The 24619-nt window shown below is 39.6% G+C and overlaps 1 protein-coding gene across 1 annotated transcript in view; it reads left to right on the top strand.

Annotated features, from left to right (window-relative positions):
• The window catches only part of LOC124555608 (proto-oncogene tyrosine-protein kinase ROS), a 565849-nt gene that overhangs the window by 418685 nt on the left and 122545 nt on the right, over positions 1-24619 (top strand). Inside the window, exons 15-20 of the mRNA XM_047129578.1 lie at positions 3394-3555; positions 20655-20816; positions 20897-21057; positions 21313-21522; positions 21599-21787; positions 21950-22219. Of these exons, the coding sequence (XP_046985534.1) occupies positions 3394-3555; positions 20655-20816; positions 20897-21057; positions 21313-21522; positions 21599-21787; positions 21950-22219 (1154 nt within the window). The remainder of the gene's footprint in view (positions 1-3393; positions 3556-20654; positions 20817-20896; positions 21058-21312; positions 21523-21598; positions 21788-21949; positions 22220-24619) is intronic.

Genomic DNA, 24619 nt, shown 5'->3' with positions numbered 1-24619 from the left:
ATATCTGGTAAATTGAAATCTCCATCTAAGACTATAACATGCTGAGAAAATTTATGTGAAATGTATTCCAAATTATCTCTCAGTTGTTCTGCCACTAATGCTGCTGAGTCGGGAGGTCGGTAAAAGGAGCCAATTATTAACCTAGTTCGGTTGTTTAGTGTAACCTCCACCCATAATAATTCACAGGAACTATCCATTTCTACTTCACTACAGGATAAACTACTACTAACAGCGATGAACACTCCACCACCGGTTGCATGCAATCTATCCTTTCTAAACACCGTCTGTACCTTTGTAAAAATTTCGGCAGAATTTATCTCTGGCTTAAGCCAGCTTTCTGTACCTATAACGATTTCAGCTTCGGTGCTTTCTATCAGCGCTTGAAGTTCTGGTACTTTACCAACGCAGCTTTGACAGTTGACAATTACAATACCGATTGCTGCTTGGTCCCCGCATGTCCTGACTTTGCCCCGCACCCGTTGAGGCTGTTGCCCTTTCTGTACTTGCCCAAGGCCATCTAACCTAAAAAACCGCCCAGCCCACGCCACACAACCCCTGCTACCCGTGTAGCCACTTGTTGCGTGTAGTGGACTCCTGACCTATCCAGCGGAACCCGAAACCCCACCACCCTATGGCGCAAGTCGAGGAATCTGCAGCCCACACGGTCGCAGAACCGTCTCAGCCTCTGATTCAGACCCTCCACTCGGCTCTGTACCAAAGGTCCGCAGTCAGTCCTGTCGACGATGCTGCAGATGGTGAGCTCTGCTTTCATCCCGCTAGCGAGACTGGCAGTCTTCACCAAATCAGATAGCTGCCGGAAGCCAGAGAGGATTTCCTCCGATCCATAGCGACACACATCATTGGTGCCAACATGAGCGACCACCTGACCACCTGCAGGTGGGTGTACCCTGTACCCTTCATGGCATCCGGAAGGACCCTTTCCACATCTGGAATGACTCCCCCCGGTATGCACACGGAGTGCACATTGGTTTTCTTCCCCTCTGTTGCTGCCATTTGCCCCCTCTGTTGCCCCATTACGCGCCTGACGTTGGAGCTCCCAACTACCCTCTGCGACTGCCCGGATCTTGCAGACTGAGGGGCAACCTCTGGAACAGGACAAGCAGCCATGTCAGGCCGAAGATCAGTATCAGCCTGAGACAGAGCCTGAAACCGGTTCGTCAGACAAACTGGAGAGGCTTTCCGTTCAGCCCTCCGGAATGTCTTTCGCCCCCTGCCACACCTTGAAACGACCTCCCACTCTACCACAGGTGAGGGATCAGCCTCAATGCGGGCAGTATCCCGGGAAACCACAGTCGTAGTCCGATCAGGGGATGCGTGGGACGAGCTGGCCGTCCCCGACAAACCCCCATCCCGACCCCCACAGTGATGCCCATTGGCAACAGCCTCAAGCTGTGTGACCGAAGCCAACACTGCCTGAAGCTGGGAGCGAAGGGATGCCAACTCAGCCTGCATCCGAACACAGCAGTTGCAGTCCCTATCCATGCTAAAAACTGTTTTGCTAAGAACGTCTGAACTAATCTACAGAGAGCGCAAACAAATCGACAAAATTTAAACGGTTATTAAAATACAAGATTGCCTAGTAAATGCAGTAATGCTGCTACTTGCGCACTGCTGACACTGCTCGGCGGCGGAAGGAGACTAAGCGAAATTACGCTATTCAGGTACTAAAACACGATGCTACACTCTCAAATACTATAATACGCCCGAAATTTATGAATTAAACAATGCAAGTACCAAAAACACGCAAAGAAATTAAGAATTAAACTATGTAACAAATGAGTGAGCTAGGAGTATACGACTTGCTGCTCAGCTGCTTATCCAACGGCGGCAGGGCGCACATTACTGCTTGCATGCATTTGCCTTATCTTATTGTGTTCATTGTATGTTATTGTGATCGGCGTACATGCCACAGTCTAATAAAGTTGTACTAATATTCTTGTTTATGTTGTGTGTCCAAGTTATGACATTTGCATCACTGATGAGTGGTTTTGATATTCATGCTCACTCTGCATTTTCCTGCTCATGGATTTCCGTGTATGTTGTTTTGTTGTTGACAGTGACAGTGACTTTTGCAGCTGTCGTGCTCTCATTTTTTGTCATAGTCATCTTCAGTGACTCTCATGATCACTCAACACACACTTTTGTCCACATTGTTACTTAGCAGTTGATGTTTTTCCACTTGTTTGTATGTGGTATAAATCTTTGATGTAGTGCCTCTTGAAACAGCAAACACTTCAGCTACCCAGCTACCCTCTTTATGGAAGCACCTACCATACAAGCACCAACAATTTTCCCACATTCAAGTTCTTTTAGCTCTGACATAATGCACTCACAGCTATGCAATACACTTTTCTGACCATGACTGGCACTGACACGTGCAGTGTATTGGGCATTGCGCAGGAGCCATACATGATCAAATACAATAGCACCAGCATCTGCACTTATGTTCAAATCATATATTGCTCATAGAGTTTCAATATTTTTGTTCAACTCCTATATACTGCAGTCACATTGATTTTTGGCTTCAAAAGCCATTTCTTTATGACTCTGTTAGGAATGCTTTCAATGGTTACTGACTGTTTATTTTTATTTCATTCATAGCTTTCGCTGTTTCCAGTCTGGGTACATAGGTAACAAACACTGAATGGTGTTTTTGTTTTTCCAATTAGTTGCATGTTTTTGTTGAAATGTTCATGCATATTGTATACAATGCAAGAAAATTCTAACAAATTAGTTGAAGCTCTGTGATCTAGAAGTAGTTGAACAGCTTTGCGTATTTGTACAAAAGGTCTTTCACAAGAAAGAAACTCCTTTCATCTTTGAATCACTGCCATCACACACAAAAAAAGTTATGAAATTGATCAGGTTTGTATAAAATACTTCTAGAAAATAAGATGTGATTGGCAGGAAACGCTATAATGTTTTTACAAAAATAGCAAGGCTATCCTTGAGAGTTTCTTTGTGGCACACATTTTAACAAAAGAAAGCCACTGCTCAGAAACTGGCATTCCCCCCACCCTCACCCCTCCCCAAAGAATTTCATCTTACATATATGAATTAGTCAAGTCATTTGGCTCTGCCCCCTACTGACAGGCATGCATTCCTAAGACGCACTACTGCTGTTGATGCACTAATTCCACAAAATTTACACATTAATTTAAGATGTATTACATATGACCATTATTTTTTCACTTTACAATACAAGATATTTGTCGGTGAAATGCTTTTGAAAACTTTGTTGCTGACTTTTCATTGAAGAAATGCAGAATTTTCATAAAATATGAAAATGCTTTTGAAAAACAGATTCCAGCAACTTTGATTCAGTGTTGAGATATAATAATAAATGTTATTGTTTGTTTATCTTTTTTGTAGTTATGGGCTTAACTCTGGATATGGATCAGCAATTGGTGTTTTGGATAGTGAGAAGCTATGAAGGTTCAAAATTGTTTCGAGCTCCAATGGCAAGTGATGTAAGGACTAATATTGATAGCTTGGAAATTGTGACATCAGAGTTACAACATCCAAATATGCAGGGTAAGTAAAAATTTATTTGTTCAAAAGACGTACAAAGTATCTTACAAAATGTTAGTTGTAAGGTAGTTTTTGTGTTACCTTGATGACACCATTGAACCACATTGCTATAACTACCTCCACATTTGATGCAGTGAAATAAAGTGTACTGTCTACATCAAATGTCCTGAACTGATATGGTAGAAATATGAGGTATACTTCTACATCTACATACATACTCCACAAACTAGTATACGGTGCATGATGGAGGGTACCTTGTATCATTAGTAGTCACTTCCTCTCCTGTTCCACTCACAAAGAGAGTGAAAGAAAAACGACTGTCTAAAAGTCTCCTTATGGGCCCTAATTTCTTGCATCTTATCTCCGTGGTCTTATGCAAAATGAACATTGCTGGCAGTAGAATCATTTTGCAGTCAGCCTCAAATGCCAGTAGTCTAAATCTGCACAATAGTGCCTCACAGAAAGAGCATCATCTTCCTTCCAGGAATTCCAGTTTCAGTTCACAAAGCATCGCCATAATACTGTACTGTAACAAATGTAGCAGATTGCCTCTGAATTGCTTCAATGTCATCCTTTAATCTGACCTGGTGTGGATCCCAGACACTCAAACAATACTCAAGAATGGTTCGCATTAGTATTCTATATGCAGTCTCCTTTATGGCTGAGCTACACTTTCCCAAAATTTTCCCAATAAAATGAACTCAAGAATTTGTCTTCTCTACTATGAACCTGACATGCTCATTCCATTTCATATCATTTTGCAACATTAAGCCTAGATATTTAATTGAAGTGACTGTGTCAGCCTGCACCCTTCTAATGCTGTGATTGAATATTACAGAACTGTTTTTCCTACTTATCCACATTAACTTGCATTTTCCTACATTTAGAGCAAGCTGCCATTCATCACATCAACTAGAAATTTTGTCTAAGTCATCTTGTATATTCCTACAGTCACTCAATGATGACACGTTCCCATACACCACAGTGTCATGAGCACACAGCCGTAAATTGCTGCTCACCCTGTCTGTCATACTTCCTGGCCAGTCCTGGTGATATGCTTGTCTGTGATGAACAGACCTGGTAAACCCTTTTTTATGACATGTCAAGCAGGTCAATAAAGCAGATTGATACTATTCCCACACAACACACCTGCCACACAGGGCAGCCTACATGTCAGGGACTTACAAAACATGCATTTCTGTATCTGTCTTTACATCTCCTCTTGCTCTCCCTCTCTTTACTTTGAACAAGAGGTCATTAAAGCAGGCTGATACTACTCCCACAACATGCCTCTCATGCAGCACAGCATATATTCCGACGGCTTGGAAATCCTTTTTTTCCATGACGTGTAACCTACCTTGCAAAGCATTCTAATAAAGCAGGCCGATACTTCTCCAACACAACATGCCTGTTGTGCTGGACAGCCTATATGTCAGAGGCTGGGAACCCATTTATTGCCATGACATGTATGCTGCCTTGGACAGCAGGCCACTACTATTGCCACACAACATACCTGTCATGCAGGCAGCCTATACGACAAAGGCTTACAAAACACACATGTCTGTATTTCCATAAATATTAGAGCCAGAGCATTATAAACCTCCATATGTTAGTCCTCTCAGGGCAAGAAGCTTTTGTGTCAGATGCGGCCCCCTTCATTCCAGGGGTCTGGGACGAGTTCTCACATCTACATATACGTACATACATACATACATAAACTCAGTTTTATATGTATATAGGAGCCTTTTCTGCATAGCTTTGCCTGGATACATGAATGTCACATATACTGTACACATCTCTTGGCCTGTCTCCTCCTCTCCTCTTCTGCCCAGCACCTCCTGGCCTCCCTATCTGTCTATCTCCTCCTCCCTCCTTCTCTGCCTTTAAATCAGCTCCTGCCCCCTCTCTCCCTACCCACCCCCTCCTGCCCCCCCACCCTATCCATCCTCTAATGCCCCCTATCTCTCTCTCCATCTCCTCTTCTATCCATCTCAAAACTTCCCCCAGACACGCTCATGTGAGCATGTAGACCATACAAAAGAGCTCAATAAAGCAGGCTGGTACTACTCCAACATGACAAGCCTGTTGTGCTAGATAGTCTGCATGCGGGTTGGGGGGGGGGGGGGCTGGAAAACCATTTCTTGCCCCTGGTATGTAGGCTGCCACGCAAAGGAGGCAGGATATTACTACTCCCAGACAGCACATCTGTCGAGCAGGCAGCCTACACAGAAGGGAGCTTAAAAACATTGCATATCTGTATGTTAGAAGTAGAGTGTTATAAACCACCTGTGGATGTCCTTTCGGCGCAAAGAATTTGTGTGCCAAATTTGGTATAGTTCGGTTCAGGGGCCTGGGAGGAGTTCATGGACATACATACATATTTTCAGCTTTATATGTATTAAGATAGAATATCATTTGCCCTGCAGCTTCACCCACATATGCATTTAACACATATTGAACACACCTCCTCCTCCTTCCCTTATCTGTGTCCACATATTCCTCCCTATGTCTGTCCATCTACCCTCCCACCTCTACCTTTCAATCACTTCCTAACCACACTCTCTGTTTCCTCACCTCTTCCACCCATCTCCCTGATCATATCTTCCTCCCCTTCCCTATGACCATATCCTTGTCCCCCCCCCCCCCCTCTTCTCCTCCTCCTCTTCATTTTCCCTCTGCCCACCACCCCACTACAGCCTCCACCTGCCTCATGCATCTCGCTCTGCTCCCCTCTATCTGTCCATTTCCTTCTCTCCCTTTCTCTGTCCATCCCCCCCCCCCCCCCCTGTATCCATCTCAGTCTGTCCCCAGGCATGCTCATTGGCATGTGTTGCCCTCCAACACAATTCAATAAACCAGGCTGACACTATCCCCACAACATGCCTATCATACCGGGTGGGCTACATATCAGGGGCTTGAAAATTATTTATTTGTTCCTGATGATCAGCTCACCATGCAAATCAGGTGGATAAAGCAGGGTGACACTACTAAAACACACCTGTTATGCAAGGTAGCCTATATATCATGGCCTGGAAAACCATTTATTGTCCCTGACATGGAGGCTGCTCTGGAAATCCGGTTCATTTGACAGGCCAATACTGTTCCCACACAAAATGCCTATTGTGCAGCACATCCTATAAGCCAGAGATGGGAAAAACATGGTTTTGCCTGTTTCTCCACTATGTTTCTTTGCATTTAGACCCTTATTAACACGTGCATTAGCCCGAATGGAATATACTTTCTGATAGTTAGAAAGAAAGATATTGAAAATGTTGGACACAACTGCTGCAGGATCATCTCTATTCCTTTGTTTGTGAGTAGATGCCTCATCAGATGCGAGAGTCACCATTAAAACTTCTCGCCATTTTAGAGATATGGTTGCACAAACAATGGGGTGTACAGTGCAGTCATTTGCAGAAAATGTTGCCAAGTTTTGACCTTCAGACTTGAGAGAGGAACATAGAACTATCAAACATATCAGTGCCTCAATTTCAGTTTAGTCTGTACCATTATAATTGGAGAAGGAAGGATTCTGTAACTTATTCCTTCTGGCTTGCAGTTTTGTGTTGGTATGTACTACAATGTCATCCTTCTCAACTTTGAAAAACAAATGCCATATTTTGTATGAGCCTGGATCATTACCTAACTGATTGGCAGGGCCAAACCACAAGGTCAATCTAATTTTTATATTTTTAAGTGATTCTTAGTACCACAATTGGGCTCACTGGAACTCCGAGTGAAAGAATTCACCTTGTCATCATGAACTGTATCGATTTTGGTGTCATCGTTTCCACTGTTCTGAACAGAATAAGTACCACTTTGTTTATTCTCAGATGTGTTGAGAATATCATTCACGTCACTGTCATGGTCTGACTCTGATACATAATCTTCTTCAGGAACATAAGAATCGTATGAATGATAGCCATTATCACTCTCGTTGAACTGCTCCAAAGGCAGTTGCACCATTCTTTTGCTTCTTTGTGGCATATGAGGTATCCCACCACTAGCAGCCATCTAGAAATAATGAGATATTTGAAAAGTAAGGAATATAACACAAATAAAACTTACTCATGGAGAAAAAAATCTAACCTTTACAGTAACATCCACCTGTGAGACAAAGTGGCTGATGTGTGTCACAAATAAAACAACACTATCACAGAAATGAAACAGTGACAATCACTCAATAACAAGTTTAACTCACAGGTGATGTGTATCTAGAGTATCAGATCAAATTAACAATGCGTGGGTGCCAACTGCATGTTGAGAAATTTTATACCTGTCCATGAGACAGATATTACAAACTGAGAGTTTGTACATTGTCATACTCTCTTTTGTATGTTTGATGCTCTCTTATGGAAGGGGACTGCTGCAATTGTTGGTACTTGTTCCTTTTACTATGTTCTGGCTAGATATGTCTTTTCATTTTGATCCAATTTTTTTTCTTTCTTCTTTTAAGTGTGGCAGTGTTGCTAGTCGATGTAGGATGTATAATAAGGATGTCTTGAGTGTAGTCTAAAGTCAGCATGCTGCAGGGAACTGCGCCCTGCTGGAATACCAACTTGCAGAACTTTTGTGAGAACTAAAAGTCACATGGTTTCAAAATTTGATTCTATCACAGGGCTGTCAGTGTTGATGGCTGTACAATTAGAAGGCTTTGGAAATAATGCAGGCTAATACTTTTCATCATGAAACCATCTGCTTTTGAAGACTGATGCTCCAAAATAAACATTTGGTTTTCATGTTGTGACAGCTTTATTTATAAACTTATGTCCAAATAAAACTGTAATTTGTTCTTGATAACTCCTCTATGCCATTCCACACATGGAAAACATTTATTAGCTCCCATGAAAAACTCTAGTGCTGTTTCCAATGACAGAGGAAGAAAAAATACAGATAATTTAAAAAGAAACATGTGGATTTGAACTATGGTGCACCCAAATGCGAGTCTAGTGCACTAACCTCTTTGCCACCTTGCTCAATCACAGGGATCCATTCTTCATGTAGAATATCATCTATGGAAATCAAATACTGTATGCAGGAACTCAGGAAACATCTTACACAACTAATTAACATATCATTCTTGGAATGAATTTTTTCAAACTTCTGAAAGACCGCATTGATAAAATCAGTACATAGAAAGGGATAAGAATACAAAACAGAAAATTATATACCCATAGCTCTTCTGCCAGTCATATAAAAAATATTTCAATCAGCTTGTGCACAGAGACTCGTGAAGACTGATGAAATACGAATTATGTCACCAAGAACTAATACAACTTCCAGAAACAGTAATGCACCATAAATCTCATAAAGAATGTCATAGGCAATGAGAAGTAAAGTTATAGGGGTATTTAGGAATCTAAAAAAGGCATTTGACTGGAGATTGGATCACGTTATACCTAACAAACAGGATCCAATAGAGAGAAATGATAAAAACAACAGGAGAAAAAAATGGGCACTTATGCAGTTTAGCAGGTACGGAAAAAATTTATCAATTTTTTTCAAAATTTGATCGATTATAGTCAAATTTGATACGCTGATTACGAATACGATATTTATTTTCGCCCCAGTCAATTATTTACATCAAAAAAATTGTTTTTAATTTTTTTAAAATTTTTTTATTTTTCAATATTTTGTCGATATAGTGAATTCTGATGCGCTGATTTCAAATATAACATCCATTTTCATTTTGCCTTGACTGTCGGCGATATCTTCTGCCCGATAAGCGCGGCGCTGCCGATGACGCAACATTGCGTAATACACTAACTAATCAGTATTTTCAAATCATAGGCAGCCGCTGCCGCGGCCGCATTCCAAAAAAAAAAACTCCCAAGCTAACCTCAAGTGGGCTACGCTACAGATCACTTTATTTATGAAAATACAAAGTACAATCACCAACAAACTTTACATATTCACCCACAAAGCTCTCCAAGCCAGATACATTTGGAATGAAAAATTTTTTCCGTACCTGCTAAACTGCATAAGTGCCAAAAAATGATCTGAAGTAAGAATTGTACAGTCCTCTGTCCCACAGGGATCCAAAAGGAAGGAAGGAAGATTAGAGTTGAACGTCCCATCAACAGCAGTGTCATTAGAGATGGAGCACAAGCTCAGATTACAAGAAAAGATGGAGAAGCAAATTAGTTATGCTTCATACAAAGGAACCATATTAACATTTGCCTGGAGTGATTTAGGGGAATCACGGATCACCTAAATCAGAGTGGCTGGAAGCAGACTTGAACCATCATCCATCTGTGCTAACCTCCAGTGTGCTAAACTCACCACCTTGCTCAATACGTGGATTCATTCATCATCATTTGCTTTTCATTTTATAAAAAAATCACATCCCGAACATTATTAATCATTTTATTAACTAAAGGGAACACTTTCTTAGCCTTGTTTCATACACTTTATTGTTACTTTATGACCTAGGTTTTGGTTTATAAGCCTGTTTCTGGTACACAGCTGATCCCAAAAATGAGAACCAAGCAAAGATAAACATGTAAACTTCTTAATTATCAGTTCTTGACTTCAACATTCATAGAGTACATATTGCAATGAATGTGGAGCAATCGGTACCCCAGATAAAATCATCTGGGAGTGTGCTGTTAGGCAAGATGTTACAGACCAGGACAGAAACGCATTTGGAAATGCAACAGTCTATAATATAATAAGAAATGAGTAACTGTGGCATAAGCTGATGTCACTTATAGCTCAGATATCTTATGGACTGCAAGCTTACATGGCTGAGAGACAACCAAGAAGAGACCTTACATCATGATAACGAAATGTGCCATGGCAGAACACCCACCTAAAACACCCTTCTGGAAGAAGTGAGGATACAAGCCTTGGGGACGACTAGGAAGGTCTTCCTGAGACCCTGAAACCATCTGCTGATCTCTATGCCATGAGTGGCTCAGCAGCACAGCCCCTGTGAATCCTGTGTTGCATCTCAGTGCGCCAGGGGCTAACCATCCAGACAAGTGAGAGATCCAGTTTGGTTCTGATACCAAGTACAGTAATGTACTGTAGTTTTGTGTAGTGTAGTGCTCTATTGTGCAGTGTTGGAGTAGTGAAGAATGACCATGAGAGCAGTTTTTTTTTGACAATGATTTTATATCAGCTGGTCTGCCTCATGTATCGTTATATCCAAATGGTTTGTAAATGTTAAGCTACATGCAGGTATGTGGTACTGTACTAATAGTAATGTATATAGCATAACTCACGTAAGCCCTCCCTCAAACCTGTCATGTTATATCTTCACAGATCCAATGATAGCACCTTTAGTGTGTTGAAACCGGTTATCCAGTAAACAGTATTTAAGTGATCTTGGCTTTTGAATTATTTCTTAATGGATTTTGTAAATCCATATGTAACTGTGCCTAAATTGTCACCAGACATAACTCTTTTAGTTTGAGTGAAGAATTGATAATTAAGAAGTTGTCATCTACATCTATACATCTATTCTGTGCAAACCACTGTGAAGTGCATGGCAGAAGGTATGTCCCATTGTACCAGTTGCTAGAGCTTTTTCTCATTCTATTCGCGGATGGAGTGTGCGAAGAATGATTGTTTAACTGTCTCCTTGTATGCTGTAATTAGTGTAATTTCGTCCTCATGATCCCTACCGGAACAATATGTAAGTGATTGTAGTATATTCCTAACTCATAATTCATAGTTGGTTCTTGAAACTTCATAAGAAGGCTTTCTTGGGATAGTTTACGTCTGTCTTCAAGAATCTGCCAGTTCCGTTTCTTCTGCATCTCTGTGTCTCTTTCCCATGGATCAAACAAATCTGTCACTATTCATACTGCCCTTCTCTATACACTTCAATATCCCCTGTTGGCAGCGGTGGCCGGTGCTCATTTTTGTTGCTGAGGCCTATATAAGCCACAGTAAACTTTGTAACAGAATTTGACCAAATTGTTTGTTATGTAACCTTCATGTATGTCATCCTGCTAGAACACCACTAGAAAAATAGTAAATACGGTAATCATACAGTTATAAATATAGGCCTAATGCATGGAATAAAAACCACTGTAAGAATACTCAAGTTTCAACATCATAGTTGCAGAATATGGAACATTGCCGAGAGATGGCCCTGCCTTGTGATATTTCCCATCGACGAATGGCAGCGGCGGTGGTGGTGGTGGTGGTGGTGGTGGTGGTGGTTGTGGTTGGGGGGGGGGGATACTGTAAGGCATGTGGCATGTGACAGTGACTACAAGTAGCTGTGTAAAGTGATAAGTGATATAAGTGATACCGAGACCTTAGGGAGATAAAGTCATACCGAGACCTTTGGGAGATAGACCCCCACCATGGGTGCAGGCACAGATAGGTTGCAAAAATTGGCCAGTTAAAAACAATGATAATAACAACAATAATAATATTAATTTAAGAATTAACTGGGTGAGACAGGTGAGTTCTCCTGCCTCACATGTTTGTATCTTCTGCCCGTGAGAAGAAGCCTTTCCTTTGGCATGAGACCAAAAATTCATGCTGTTGTCACAGTGTCATTTTGTTCAAGTAGCACATAAAGAAATGACTAGTACAGAACATACTTCACATGGGTTATATGTCAACAGTCCACTTAGTTCATACAGATGCTAGCTATGCAGCTAGCTCATGTTCAACAATGGAATTTTTGCTGCTACTTCACTACTGTATTATAGGGTCCCAAACGTTGTTTGCCAAATCTTGGAGCAGATAATATGGTGTTGATCTGATGGCTTGCAATTAGATCTCTTTATCTTATTTTGAAAAATATACAGCAGATTTTGATGCAGAATATAACAGAAATGTTAGTTAATGAAATAGTTGCTTTCAAATTCCAGTAGAGAGAGCTGATGAAGAGCACTGGCACATTTGGATATTTTGATTTCTTTCTTTCTTTCTTTCTTTCTCTGTCTCTTTTTTTAGGTATGGATTACAAAGGGTTACAAAATGCTTATCCAAACACTGAAATAGCTTTGGAGATATTTATGACAATTTCAGTGCATTTTCAGCAAATGAGAGATAGTAAAAAAAACTACCCAGATTGTCAAATCCGGCTATCTTGTCAATATAATACAACACAGCTGCTAAACTTGATTTCAGTGACATTATCAGTGACTTTGTTGCACTCAAAGCAAGGGAATTGAAAGTAAAATTATAATAAGTACACAGTTCTTGGAAAGGAATGTGTTCTCAACATTTAATTTAGCCATTTTTCTTTTATTTCCTATTAATGATTCATACATTGTTAATAATTTAGTGTGAGCAAATAAAACCTCTTCTCTATTATACAAAATGATAAAATCGATGTGCAGTAGCTGTCACAAACAATAACACATAGATTTTATTTTACTGCCAATTCTTTTAGTAGGTTTGTACGATTTCTAATTTATTTACTACAATGATTCATTTAATTTGTTGTGTACAATGTTTTTGTCTGTATCACTCATTTAAGTAATATTTTTGAATAATGCTTCATTTTTATTCAACCTACCATAGAAATTACAAAATTTCCTATATCTGCGTAGAAAAAATTGCAGAAAGATAGTGTTCTGGGTGGTATCATAGGATACTACTTTTCTTCATTGTGTGAAGTGCACTGTTTTACATTTCTGAACATTTATAGCAAATTGCTAATCTTTGCATCACTTTGAAATATTATCAAGATCTGACTGAATATTGATGCAGCTTCTTTCAGACAGTACTTTATTACAGATAACTGCATCATCTGCAAAAAATCTGAGGTTGCTGTTAATATTGTCCACAAATTAATTGACATACAACACCAACAGCAAGGATCTCAACACGCTACACTGGGGCACAACTGAAGTTATTTCTACATCTCACAATACCTCTCAATCCAAGATAACTTTCTATGTCCTCCCTACCAAAAAATCCTCAATCAAGTCACAAATTTCTCTTGGTACCCTATATGATCATGCTTTTGATAGTACATGTAAATGTGGTTCTGAGTCAGATGCATTTTGGAAATCAAGAAATACTGCATCTACCAACAGCCTTGAAAAAAGTGTGAGTTGGGTTTCACATAATGGATGTTTTGGGAACCCATGCTGGTTGGCATGGAGGAGGTAGATATGTCATTATATTTGAGCTCAGAATACATTCTAAGATTCTATTATAAATTGATGTCAAGTATGTGGGACAGAAGTTTTGTGGGTTACTTCTACTACTCTTCTTGTAAACAGGTATGATGTGCTTTCTTCCAACTACGGGGCATGGTTTCTTGTTCAAGGGTTCTATAATATTGAGGCGTGTTTTTTAAGTAAGTACCATTTTGAAATTAAAAAAAGACATGCTAAGATATCTCAATAATTTTATTTTTACATGAAAGCCTGTACCTTAATCTATGCACTGACGCCATTACAGTCAGATTCTTCCTTGTTTACATTGTGTACTTAGTGTTTAAGATGCCTCCGATAATCGTGAGTCTCGCCGACTGTGAAGTACGGGCTGTCATAAGATTCGTTAGTGGTAAAGGCCTAAAAGTGATCGATATTCATCATGAGATCTGTGCAGTTTACAGAGAAAACATTATGAGTGATGGAATGGTAAGAAAGTGGGTGAGAGCATTTAAAGATGGCCACACAAATGTGCATGATGAACAATGGAGTGGGCGTTCTTCGGTCATTAATGAAAGTTTGGTGCAGGAAGTGGACAATAAGGTGAGAGGAAACAGATGCTTTATGATTTCCTCCTTGCAGAATGACTTTCCTAATGTTTCTCATAGTGTTTTGTTTGGAATTGTGACCAAGCACTTGAATTACCGAAAATTGTGCGCACGTTGGGTACCGAAAATGTTGACGGATGTGCACAAAACCAAAAGTTTAGACAGTGCATTGACTTTCCTTGAGCGGTACCACAATGATGGTGATGATTTCTTAAGCCAAATTGTTATGGGCGATGAAACATGGGTGGCCTGCATCACACCAGAATCAAAGCAACAGTCCATGGAAGTTGAGCAAGGGCATCGTTTTGCTGCAAGACAATGGCCGTCAGCATGTGGCGAATCAGACCAAAGATCTCATCACATCTTTTTGATGGAAACTCTAGATCATCCTCCATACAGCCCTGGTCTTGTGCCCAGTGACTACCATCTGTTCCTGCACTTGAAGAAACACCTGGGCGGTCAGCATCTTCAAGATGATGATGAAGTCAAAACAGTGGTGATGCAGTGGTTAACAAGTCAGGCAGCAGACTTCTATGAGGAGGGTATTCAAAAACTGGTACAACGTTATGACAAGTGCCGCAATATTGATGGAAATTATGTAGAAAAGTAGATTAAGGTACAGACTTTCATGTAAAAAAAAAAAAATTATTGAGATAGTACGTCTTTTTTTAGTTTCAAACTGGTACTTACTTAAAAAACACACCTCGTATTATAGTTAAAAGAGGGGCTAACTCACCCTGCAAATTCAGTTTGGAATCTGATAGGTATTCCGTCCAGTTCTGGAGCTTTGTTCAATTTTAATGATTTTAGCTGTTTGGGATTTCCTTTGTAAAGGAACATTTGAAACCAGAATTAAGCATTTCTGCTTGTGCTTTGCTACTCTCAGTTTCAGTTCCTGTCCTGTGATAAAAGTTGCAAGTTCCTCATAGAGATATGACAGTACTGCTTTTTTATCTAGTTTACTGAAAATACACTCCTGGAAATGGAAAAAAGAACACATTGACACCGGTGTGTCAGACCCACCATACTTGCTCCGGACACTGCGAGAGGGCTGTACAAGCAATGATCACACGCACGGCACAGCGGACACACCAGGAACCGCGGTGTTGGCCGTCGAATGGCGCTAGCTGCGCAGCATTTGTGCACCGCTGCCGTCAGTGTCAGCCAGTTTGCCGTGGCATACGGAGCTCCATCGCAGTCTTTAACACTGGTAGCATGCCGCAACAGCGTGGACGTGAACCGTATGTGCAGCTGACGGACTTTGAGCGAGGGCGTATAGTGGGCATGCGGGAGGCCGGGTGGACGTACCGCCGAATTGCTCAACACGTGGGGCGTGAGGTCTCCACAGTACATCGATGTTGTCGCCAGTGGTCGGCGGAAGGTGCACGTGCCCGTCGACCTGGGACCGGACTGCAGCGACGCACGGATGCACGCCAAGACTGTAGGATCCTACGCAGTGCCGTAGGGGACCGCACCGCCACTTCCCAGCAAATTAGGGACACTGTTGCTCCTGGGGTATCGGCGAGGACCATTCGCAACCGTCTCCATGAAGCTGGGCTACGGTCCCGCACACCGTTAGGCCGTCTTCCGCTCTCGCCCCAACATCGTGCAGCCCGCCTCCAGTGGTGTCACGACAGGCGTGAATGGAGGGACGAATGGAGATGTGTCGTCTTCAGCGATGAGAGTCGCTTCTGCCTTGGTGCCAATGATGGTCGTATGCGTGTTTGGCGCCATGCAGGTGAGCGCCACAATCAGGACTGCATACGACCGAGGCACACAGGGCCAACACCCGGCATCATGGTGTGGGGAGCGATCTCCTACACTGGCCGTACACCACTGGTGATCGTCGAGGGACACTGAATAGTGCACTGTACATCCAAACCGTCATCGAACCCATCGTTCTACCATTCCTAGACCGGCAAGGGAACTTGCTGTTCCAACAGGACAATGCACGTCCGCATGTATCCCGTGCCACCCAACGTGCTCTAGAAGGTGTAAGTCAACTACCCTGGCCAGCAAGATCTCCGGATCTGTCCCCCATTGAGCATGTTTGGGACTGGATGAAGCGTCGTCTCACGCGGTCTGCACGTCCAGCACGAATGCTGGTCCAACTGAGGCGCCAGGTGGAAATGGCATGGCAAGCCGTTCCACAGGACTACATCCAGCATCTCTACGATCGTCTCCATGGGAGAATAGCAGCCTGCATTGCTGCGAGAGGTGGATATACACTGTACTAGTGCCGACATTGTGCATGCTCTGTTGCCTGTGTCTATGTGCCTGTGGTTCTGTCAGTGTGATCATGTGATGTATCTGACCCCAGGAATGTGTCAATAAAGTTTCCCCTTCCTGGGACAATGAATTCACGGTGTTCTTATTTCAATTTCCAGGAGTGTATGTATCTTTCTACTTGTTTTAGTTGCCCTTCATACTTCGGTAATCATTGTTGCCTTAACTGTCTGCTGTGTGCTGATACCGGTTTTGATGTGGATGTCCTCAAAAAGGCCAGATCTATTTGTTGCCATTAGATATAATGTATTTACATCATGAATGGGGTCCGAACTATCTGTTCTATGTAGTTTTCAGAGAAGTCATTTGGTAATGTTTCATAGGATTCCTAGTTATGCCCACTACTAAGAAACTAATTTTCACAGTTGATTGTTGGATGTGATTTGATTTGATTTATTGTGTGTTCCATAGGTCCAACTGTGTTGGGTTCACAAGCACATGGAACAAGTCAGTTTTTTACAAATACAATATGATAATCTTATAGCATATACAGACATTTGAGTACATAATTATATAAAAATTTATACAGTAAATTCTTTGAGCAGCAGTACAGTAAAAAGAAAATACATATTTTCTTAGAACCATTAAAGCACTACAGAAAACATATACAGAGCACGCACAGATACAGAGCTCAAGTTAAATAACATTCTTAGTTGCATTATGTCAACTTGTATTATATAATATTAAAATATTACAATTTATTTAGTTAAAAATTCATCAGACTGTAAAAAGCTTTTTCTAGCAGAAATATTTTTAGTGCTTTCTTAAACTTACCCTTGTTATGAGTCTCTGTCTTTATTTCTGGAGGAAGAGCATTGAAGAGTTTTGTTCCAGTGTAGTGGAAACCCTTTTTTGCCAAGCTCAAATTTCTATGCTTGCTGTGTATGTCATTCTTCCTCGGTGTGTTATGCACATGAATTACTGTTTGGTTGAAATATCTCTACATTTTTACAAACATAACATATGAGAGAAAAAATATATGGGCATGTAGTTGTGTATATTTTAAGTTTTCGAAAGCTATTTCTACACGAGTCTCTTGGACATAACCAACATATAATTCTTAAAGCTTGCTTCTGTGCAATGAGCACTTTCCTTGCTAATGGCTGGTTGCCCCAAAAAATAATGCTGTATTCAACGAGTGAGTGAAAATATCCATAGTATGCCACTTTTGCAGTGTTAGGTTCAACACATGTAGTGACAAACCGTAAAGCATATATAGCAAAGGTAAGCCTCTTACACATATCTATAATATGTGAAGACCAGTTCATTTTCTTGTCAATGTGCACTCCAAGAAATTTTGATGTTTCAATTCTTTCTATTGGCTGATTACCACATGTCACACTTATCTCTGCCCAGAAGTGAATAAAGCTGGTCTTACTGGAATTTCATGAGAGACCATTCACCTTGAAGCAATTAACCACATCTGAGAGTATGTGATGAATGAGTTCCTCAAGATTACTATCTGTTCTACTGCTCACAAAAATTGTGGTATCATCAGCAAATAATGTAATTTACACGGCAGCCTTGTACATGATGGTAGATCATTTATAAAAATCAGGAATAATAGTGGCCCAAGAATTGAGCCCTGAGGCACTCTACATGTACTGGAACTCCATTCAGAATGTGAGGAACCATCACATACTCCACCTGAGCTATTCAAGACATTTTGCTTTCTGTGTTGGAGGTACGACTGTAGCCAGTTGCCTGCAACACCACTTATTCCTACTAATTTTGCTTTTCACAAGAGAATCTGGTGATCAACACAGTCAAATGCTTTGGATAAATCACAGAAGACACCAAGTGCTACCATTTTTTCATTAAGGGTTTCTAGGACTTCATTTGCAAGTGCATAGACTGCATCTTCTGTTGAACGGCCCTTTTGAAAGCCAATTTGACTCTTGCTGAGAACTTCATGAGATGTTCAGTAATTCTTACATGTATTAGCTTTTCTAGAATTTTGGAGAAAGCTGTCACCAAAGAGATACGTTGACAGTCGATAGTTAGTTAGTTCAGCTTTATCGCCCTTTTTGTACAGGGCTACACAATGGCATACTTAAGTCTACTGGGAACAACACCTTTCTGATTAAAGTCTCCATTGATGATTACACTATGATGGTGGAGCTTACTTACGAGTGAGCTGAGATTTTCTGTAACTTTTTGGTTACATCAGGAGGTGATTGTGGTGGTTAATAGAAGGTCCAATTACTGTTTATGCCCATCCTGATACTGGGTCTTACCCAACAAATCTTTATCTTTTCTTAGTTCTCATCTTTGGGATCAGTTGTATACTACAAACTGGGTTTATAACCCAAAACATAGGTTGTACAGTAAACAAGGTTAAAAAGGGTTTCCTTTAGTTATACAATGTACTATGTTTCACCAAGAACCGACTGTTAAATCAATGAAAATTACTTATTATGCCAATATAGTTACTTATCCAGGTGACACAAATCTACTGGTTATGGATAAAGACGCAGAAAATCTGCAAATAAAAGCAACTTAGAAGTATATAATGCTGTCCAAAGATATACTGAATCAGATTGCATAACAACATTGCTAAAACACTTTGTCTAAATTTCAAAGCAAAAAATCAACACAATGAAGACATCAACATTGCATAGATGAGTGTAAATTGGGATAAGCACATAGAATATGTTGGTGGTAAAGTCAGTTCAAAACTATGTGTGCTGCACTAACTCAGTTACCTAAAAAACACAGGTATTCTGATAATGAAATACTATGCTTCAACCCATTCAATATTAAGTCATGCCATATTTTATTGGGGAGGCACCTCCGAAACAAAGATTACTAAAGCATACAAATCACAAAAAAGAGCAATGAGAATGACAGTCAACCTTAAATGCAGCGAATGATATAGGCCAGCATTTGAAGCTCTTAAGATACTAACAATACACAGCATATTCCTGTCTGAACTCCTATGCTGTGCAGAATTCAAGTATGCTCCTGATACTCAAGATAACTAACACACATTCTCATATGAACTCCTATGTTAGACAAAACCTAAATATGCTTCCAATACTCAAGATAACAAACCGCAACACAACACAACCATGACAGAAGGAAACAGAAGCACTTCATGAGCGCATACACAATACCATTAAATACAAATCAAAGTCTGCATATGCAGAACTGAAATCTTCAGAAAAACCCTCTTCAAACTTGAGAGAGATAAACAATAAAAAATATTTCAAAAATCTCTCAAAACCTTTTTTTTAATAGAAAACTGTTACTATAGTATTAAAGATTCTATGTGCACTACATTAAGATAAATTTCAGTACAATTACTGTAGCAAATAGAGATGTAACTGACACATGGAAATATGTATAACATAAGTGATCTAAACAAAATTGTATTTTAATATCAAATATTATTGTAAAAAATCATGATTTGTTAAATTCTAGATAGTGAACAATGTATATTTATTAGTCCATATATGTAAGTATATTTTGTCTATGGATCCAATAAATAAATAAATAAATAAAATCTGCAATAACCACTCGCAGCAAAAATACTGATGAATCCATCCTTGTTCTGATGTTGATTCAGAGCAATACAATTGACACCAAGAGTAGTAATGTCATTTTGCATACTAAGGTAATATTAACACAGAAATGTTCATTGATGACATAGTGTTTCTCCAGATGGTGGACATAAATGACTAGGAATCAGAATGCATTTGACATTAAGTGAGAACTTCCTCTTGTATCATTGTCTGTTACAGGCCTCCAGAGGATATCTCATTATTTCCACTGATTGTAATGCACTAAGTAGTCAGAACAATGTAAGTAGTGACCTGTTGATACACGTGGTCAGGCTGTGTCCCTGATCCCAGCACTGTGAACTCATTCGGAAAGGTCTACTTGTCCAGAACATTATCAAATGCTATTTCGTGGCATGATGCATACCTGTTCTTCTTTCCTCTGCTTATTCACAATGATTAGACTTCCTTATTGATTACCAAAAGGCAATTGGTTGTATAAATATGTATAGAAATATTATGTCGTGTTTTACAGTGCTTTTTTCAACATATTTTACCCTTGTTCTCCCACGTTATTTTGAAATATACTTTGGAATAGGTAGAATATGTAGATTGTTCTTTTTTTCTAATTGCAGGACCACTTTGTTACTTTAGTAATCGCCTATTGTGGCTTCAAGATGATAGAAATGCAGTTATTGGTGATATGAATGGTCAAAATGCTGCAGTAATTAGAGGAATGAGTATTTCTGGACTCAACATGGTGGCTGTATTTGATCCTTCTTTGCATTATTATCCTGGTATGTTCATTATTCACAGAAATATCTGATAAGCTTAGCTAATATTTGTGGTTTTATTTCATGTGCATAATTTGTTCCAGATCTTGACTGTTGTGATGAAGTAACAGTGATTCCATCACCTATCAATACATCATCAATAAGAATTAATGGCACATGGAAGTCATTTGCCATAGTTTGGGATCATGTTTCAAATGTGAACTATGGAAAGGTTTTCTATGAAATTAAAATCAATGATTTCATTGTAAGTCGTTTAAATTTACACATGATTTTCATTTCTGAAGGATGAATATTCTTACACAAGATGATGTTATTGTATTGAAGACATGTTTTAAATCAAATAAAAGTAGATTTGCTTCTTGTCCATTAAATTTTTTCTGCGCATGTGGTTGAGAATTTGTCTTTAACTGAAAGACTTATGAGAATTTGCATGGTATAAGAACATTCACATTTTAAAATGTTCTCAACTTGTGGATTCATGACTCATATTTTTTTCCAGAAAGTTGTAGATGTCCCATACCTTATGTATGAGATACCTGAACTTCTGGCACCATATTCTCAACTGTTTATTGTGATCAATGCCTTCACATATTGGGGAACATCTCCTCGAGCTGAGAAGAGGCTATACTCACCACCATCAGTTCCATCAGTTCCAACAAATCCTCGTGTGTTTGTGATGTATGAGAGAAATCCTGTAAAAGTGAATCATGTAAGTGTCTTTCCAGCTGTTACTGAAGCTGATATGAATTTTATCATAAGAGTTTGTAATTGAAATCTTGTTACAGAATTTTATGGCAGTTTTCCGTTGGGATCCTCCAGAAAATCCAAATGGCATCATACAAGGTTACATTATACGGGCATGGTACATATTGGATAATTCTTCAACCCACACATTTATGTCAACAGAAGTGGGGTCCAAAGTAGGAGAATATAAAGTTTACAATCTACTGAAACACACAACATATTACTTTCAGGTATGCTGATTCTGACTAAATATATTAATTATTAATTTCTTTGGTTGCTTTTATATGGAAGCACTTCTTTCATTTCATTGAAAAATTGTAATTTTGTATAATTTTCAGTTAGAATGTTTATGTAATTTTAAATGTCAGTGCAATTAAGTATTTTCAATGCAGGTAGAAGCTTATACAGAGGTAGGCAATGGAATTGCAACGGATCCTGTGAAAGCTGATGGTGACATAGAGACGCCAGTTCCTAAATTGTTGTTGTCAACTGTGGATGCTGTAAAAATATCTGACTGTGATAAACATGAAAATGAAACCCTTTCAAGGAGTGGTGGCCCACCTATTGATTTAGCATTTATTAGCAATGAAAACAAAATATTCTGGTTGAATGAAATTCAAGAGCTCTACTGGTCAACAGCTGAAGGAAAAAATAGAACAAAGGTATGGAATTAACAAAAATTACACACATTGATGCTCTAAATGAAAAGTTAGCTAAAAAATAAATTTTATGTTTAGAAATGTAGTTCAGTATTTTGTATGCATTTTTATATAGTACAAGCAAAAAATGTTTCGTGGAGACAGAAAAGATAAATATATTTCAGGGAATCTGAGTGAGAATTACCTTTAAAAGGAAAATATTTGTGATCAAATGCATATTTCTAGTTGTAAGACACAAACTTGGTTTGTAATTGTATGGAAGGCTGTATGGTAGAACGGAAAGTTAAAAGAAAAAAAAAGTACAGAAACTGTATTAATGCATGAATTATCAGTACCATCATAGGCTAGGATGTGTATTTTCATGGGGAATTTCTTTTTCTATTTATCAGTTTAAATGCAGCTTTCCTAATGAGTCAATCATCATTATCATTTTCTATGAAATAACAGATCATCTAGAAATCTGCTACCAGAGATACAGTACATACTTGCTGTATGTTATTGAACATGAGCTTAAAATTCACTCAAATTCCAAAGAGTAACAACTAAATAGTTGACTGTGACTACGATATATTCTGGGAGGTTGCTGCTACCTTCATCTGAGGCTATACATATAAACTCCCACTTTTTGTTTTCTTTTGTTGATTATCTTCTGATGTACAGTATTTCCATCAGATTTTTCCTTTCCCTCCCCCTCCCCCTCCCCCTCCTCCTCCCCCACCCATTTTCATTTTACTCCACTGACCATGTATGACATATTTTCTCCACAACAATCTTTCATTTGTTCTTCTTTTTCATACTTCCATGCCAGAATTATATTATACTGTGATAAAAAAGGTTCTCTAATGTTCATCTCCAATTACTCAATGCCTGTTGAAGCAAATGGTACAACTAGTGCCTAAGTTAAAGATCTAATTAAGTAATGGTATACAAATTAACTCTACTGAATGCATTATATAACTAGGTGAGTATCCGGTGTTGCCTTATTATATATTTCATCCAATCTTCTACTACTCTACTAGCCCATCTCCATCTTCTCCCTCCTTCTGTCCATCCCCTCCTCCCCCTCTTTATTGATCTCCTTCTTCTCCCTCTCTCTGCCCACCTGCTTCTCCCCACTCTGTGTCTAAACCCCTCTCTACCTCCCAGTCTCTCTGTCCATCTCCTCCTCCACCCTCTCTGCCCATTACCACCTTCCCCCCTCTCTCTCTGTCTATCTCCTGCTCTTTCCTATCTCTGTCCATCTCCTCCTCTCCCATCTCTCTGTCCGTCTCCTCCTCCTCTCTTTTACTGTCTTCCTCCAGCCTTTCTGTCAACCTCCTCCTCCCTACTCTCTCTGTCCATCTTGTCCTCCTCCCTTTCTGTGTCAATCTCCTCCTCTTTCCTTTTTCTGTTCACCTCTGCCTCTCCCTTCTTGCTGTCCATCTTCTCCTCTTCCTTTTCTGTCCTTTTCCCCCCTCCCACACTCTTTATCTGTATCCTCCTTCCCCATGTGTGGTCTGTGTCTGTCGTCTTACCCCTCTCTGCTCTCTGTGAGCCCATCTCCTCCTCTCCTTCTCTGACCATGATATCACCCTTTACTGAATAGGAAGATTCACATTCTTACCCCAACAGAATTTCTTAACACATAGTAAGTAATATGTGTACCAAGTTTGTTTGACATCAATCCAGGGATGTAGGAGGAACATTTTAGCTGTGGATTTGCTCACATACACATGTCACATATATTTAACATTTTTCACACATATTTGTACGTCTGTAGCAACTTTTGGCCTTCAGTTTCATTTGCACACATCTCAATGTTTATGAAATCGTATCTCCTGAATTATGTGTCATACAGTGACATAATTTTGTATGTACATTCAGCAGCATATGTGGATATTGTCCTCGAAATGTGCATTGAAGTAGTAAATTTAAACTTCATGTATGATATGGCAGTGTTTCACGCACCTCAGTGTTTACGATGTCATATCTTCTGAACTGTGTACTGTACAATGATATAATTCTGTAGGTATATTCAGTGGAATATGTGGATACTGTCTCAAAAATTTATTGCAGCTAGAGTTAGTAGCAAATAAGTAATAATTTTAAACATAATGCATGATCTGGCAGTTTCACTTTATGAACAGCGGAAATGTAGTGAATGATAAACTTCCTTCTTTTCGTAATTTTGTAGGGGTTGTGAGTGAGAAAAAGTTTCATAAAGGTTTGAAATTATGTATAAAGTTTCTTTCAACTCACCAAGTGCTCTCATTCTCAAGTAATAAATTCTGTGTATTCATGTGTCATGAGCAACACTTCTCTTTCACTCCCATCCCTTCCCCTTTGATATGTAGGTGGCACAGCGATTCTTTCCAGACAGTAAGTGATATATGTAGAAAGTTTGGTTGAAATCAGTCCAGTGAT

This window comes from Schistocerca americana, chromosome X (genome assembly GCF_021461395.2).
Source record: "Schistocerca americana isolate TAMUIC-IGC-003095 chromosome X, iqSchAmer2.1, whole genome shotgun sequence".
Lineage (NCBI taxonomy): Eukaryota > Metazoa > Arthropoda > Insecta > Orthoptera > Acrididae > Schistocerca > Schistocerca americana.
This window is presented reverse-complemented; position numbering and strand designations above follow the sequence as displayed.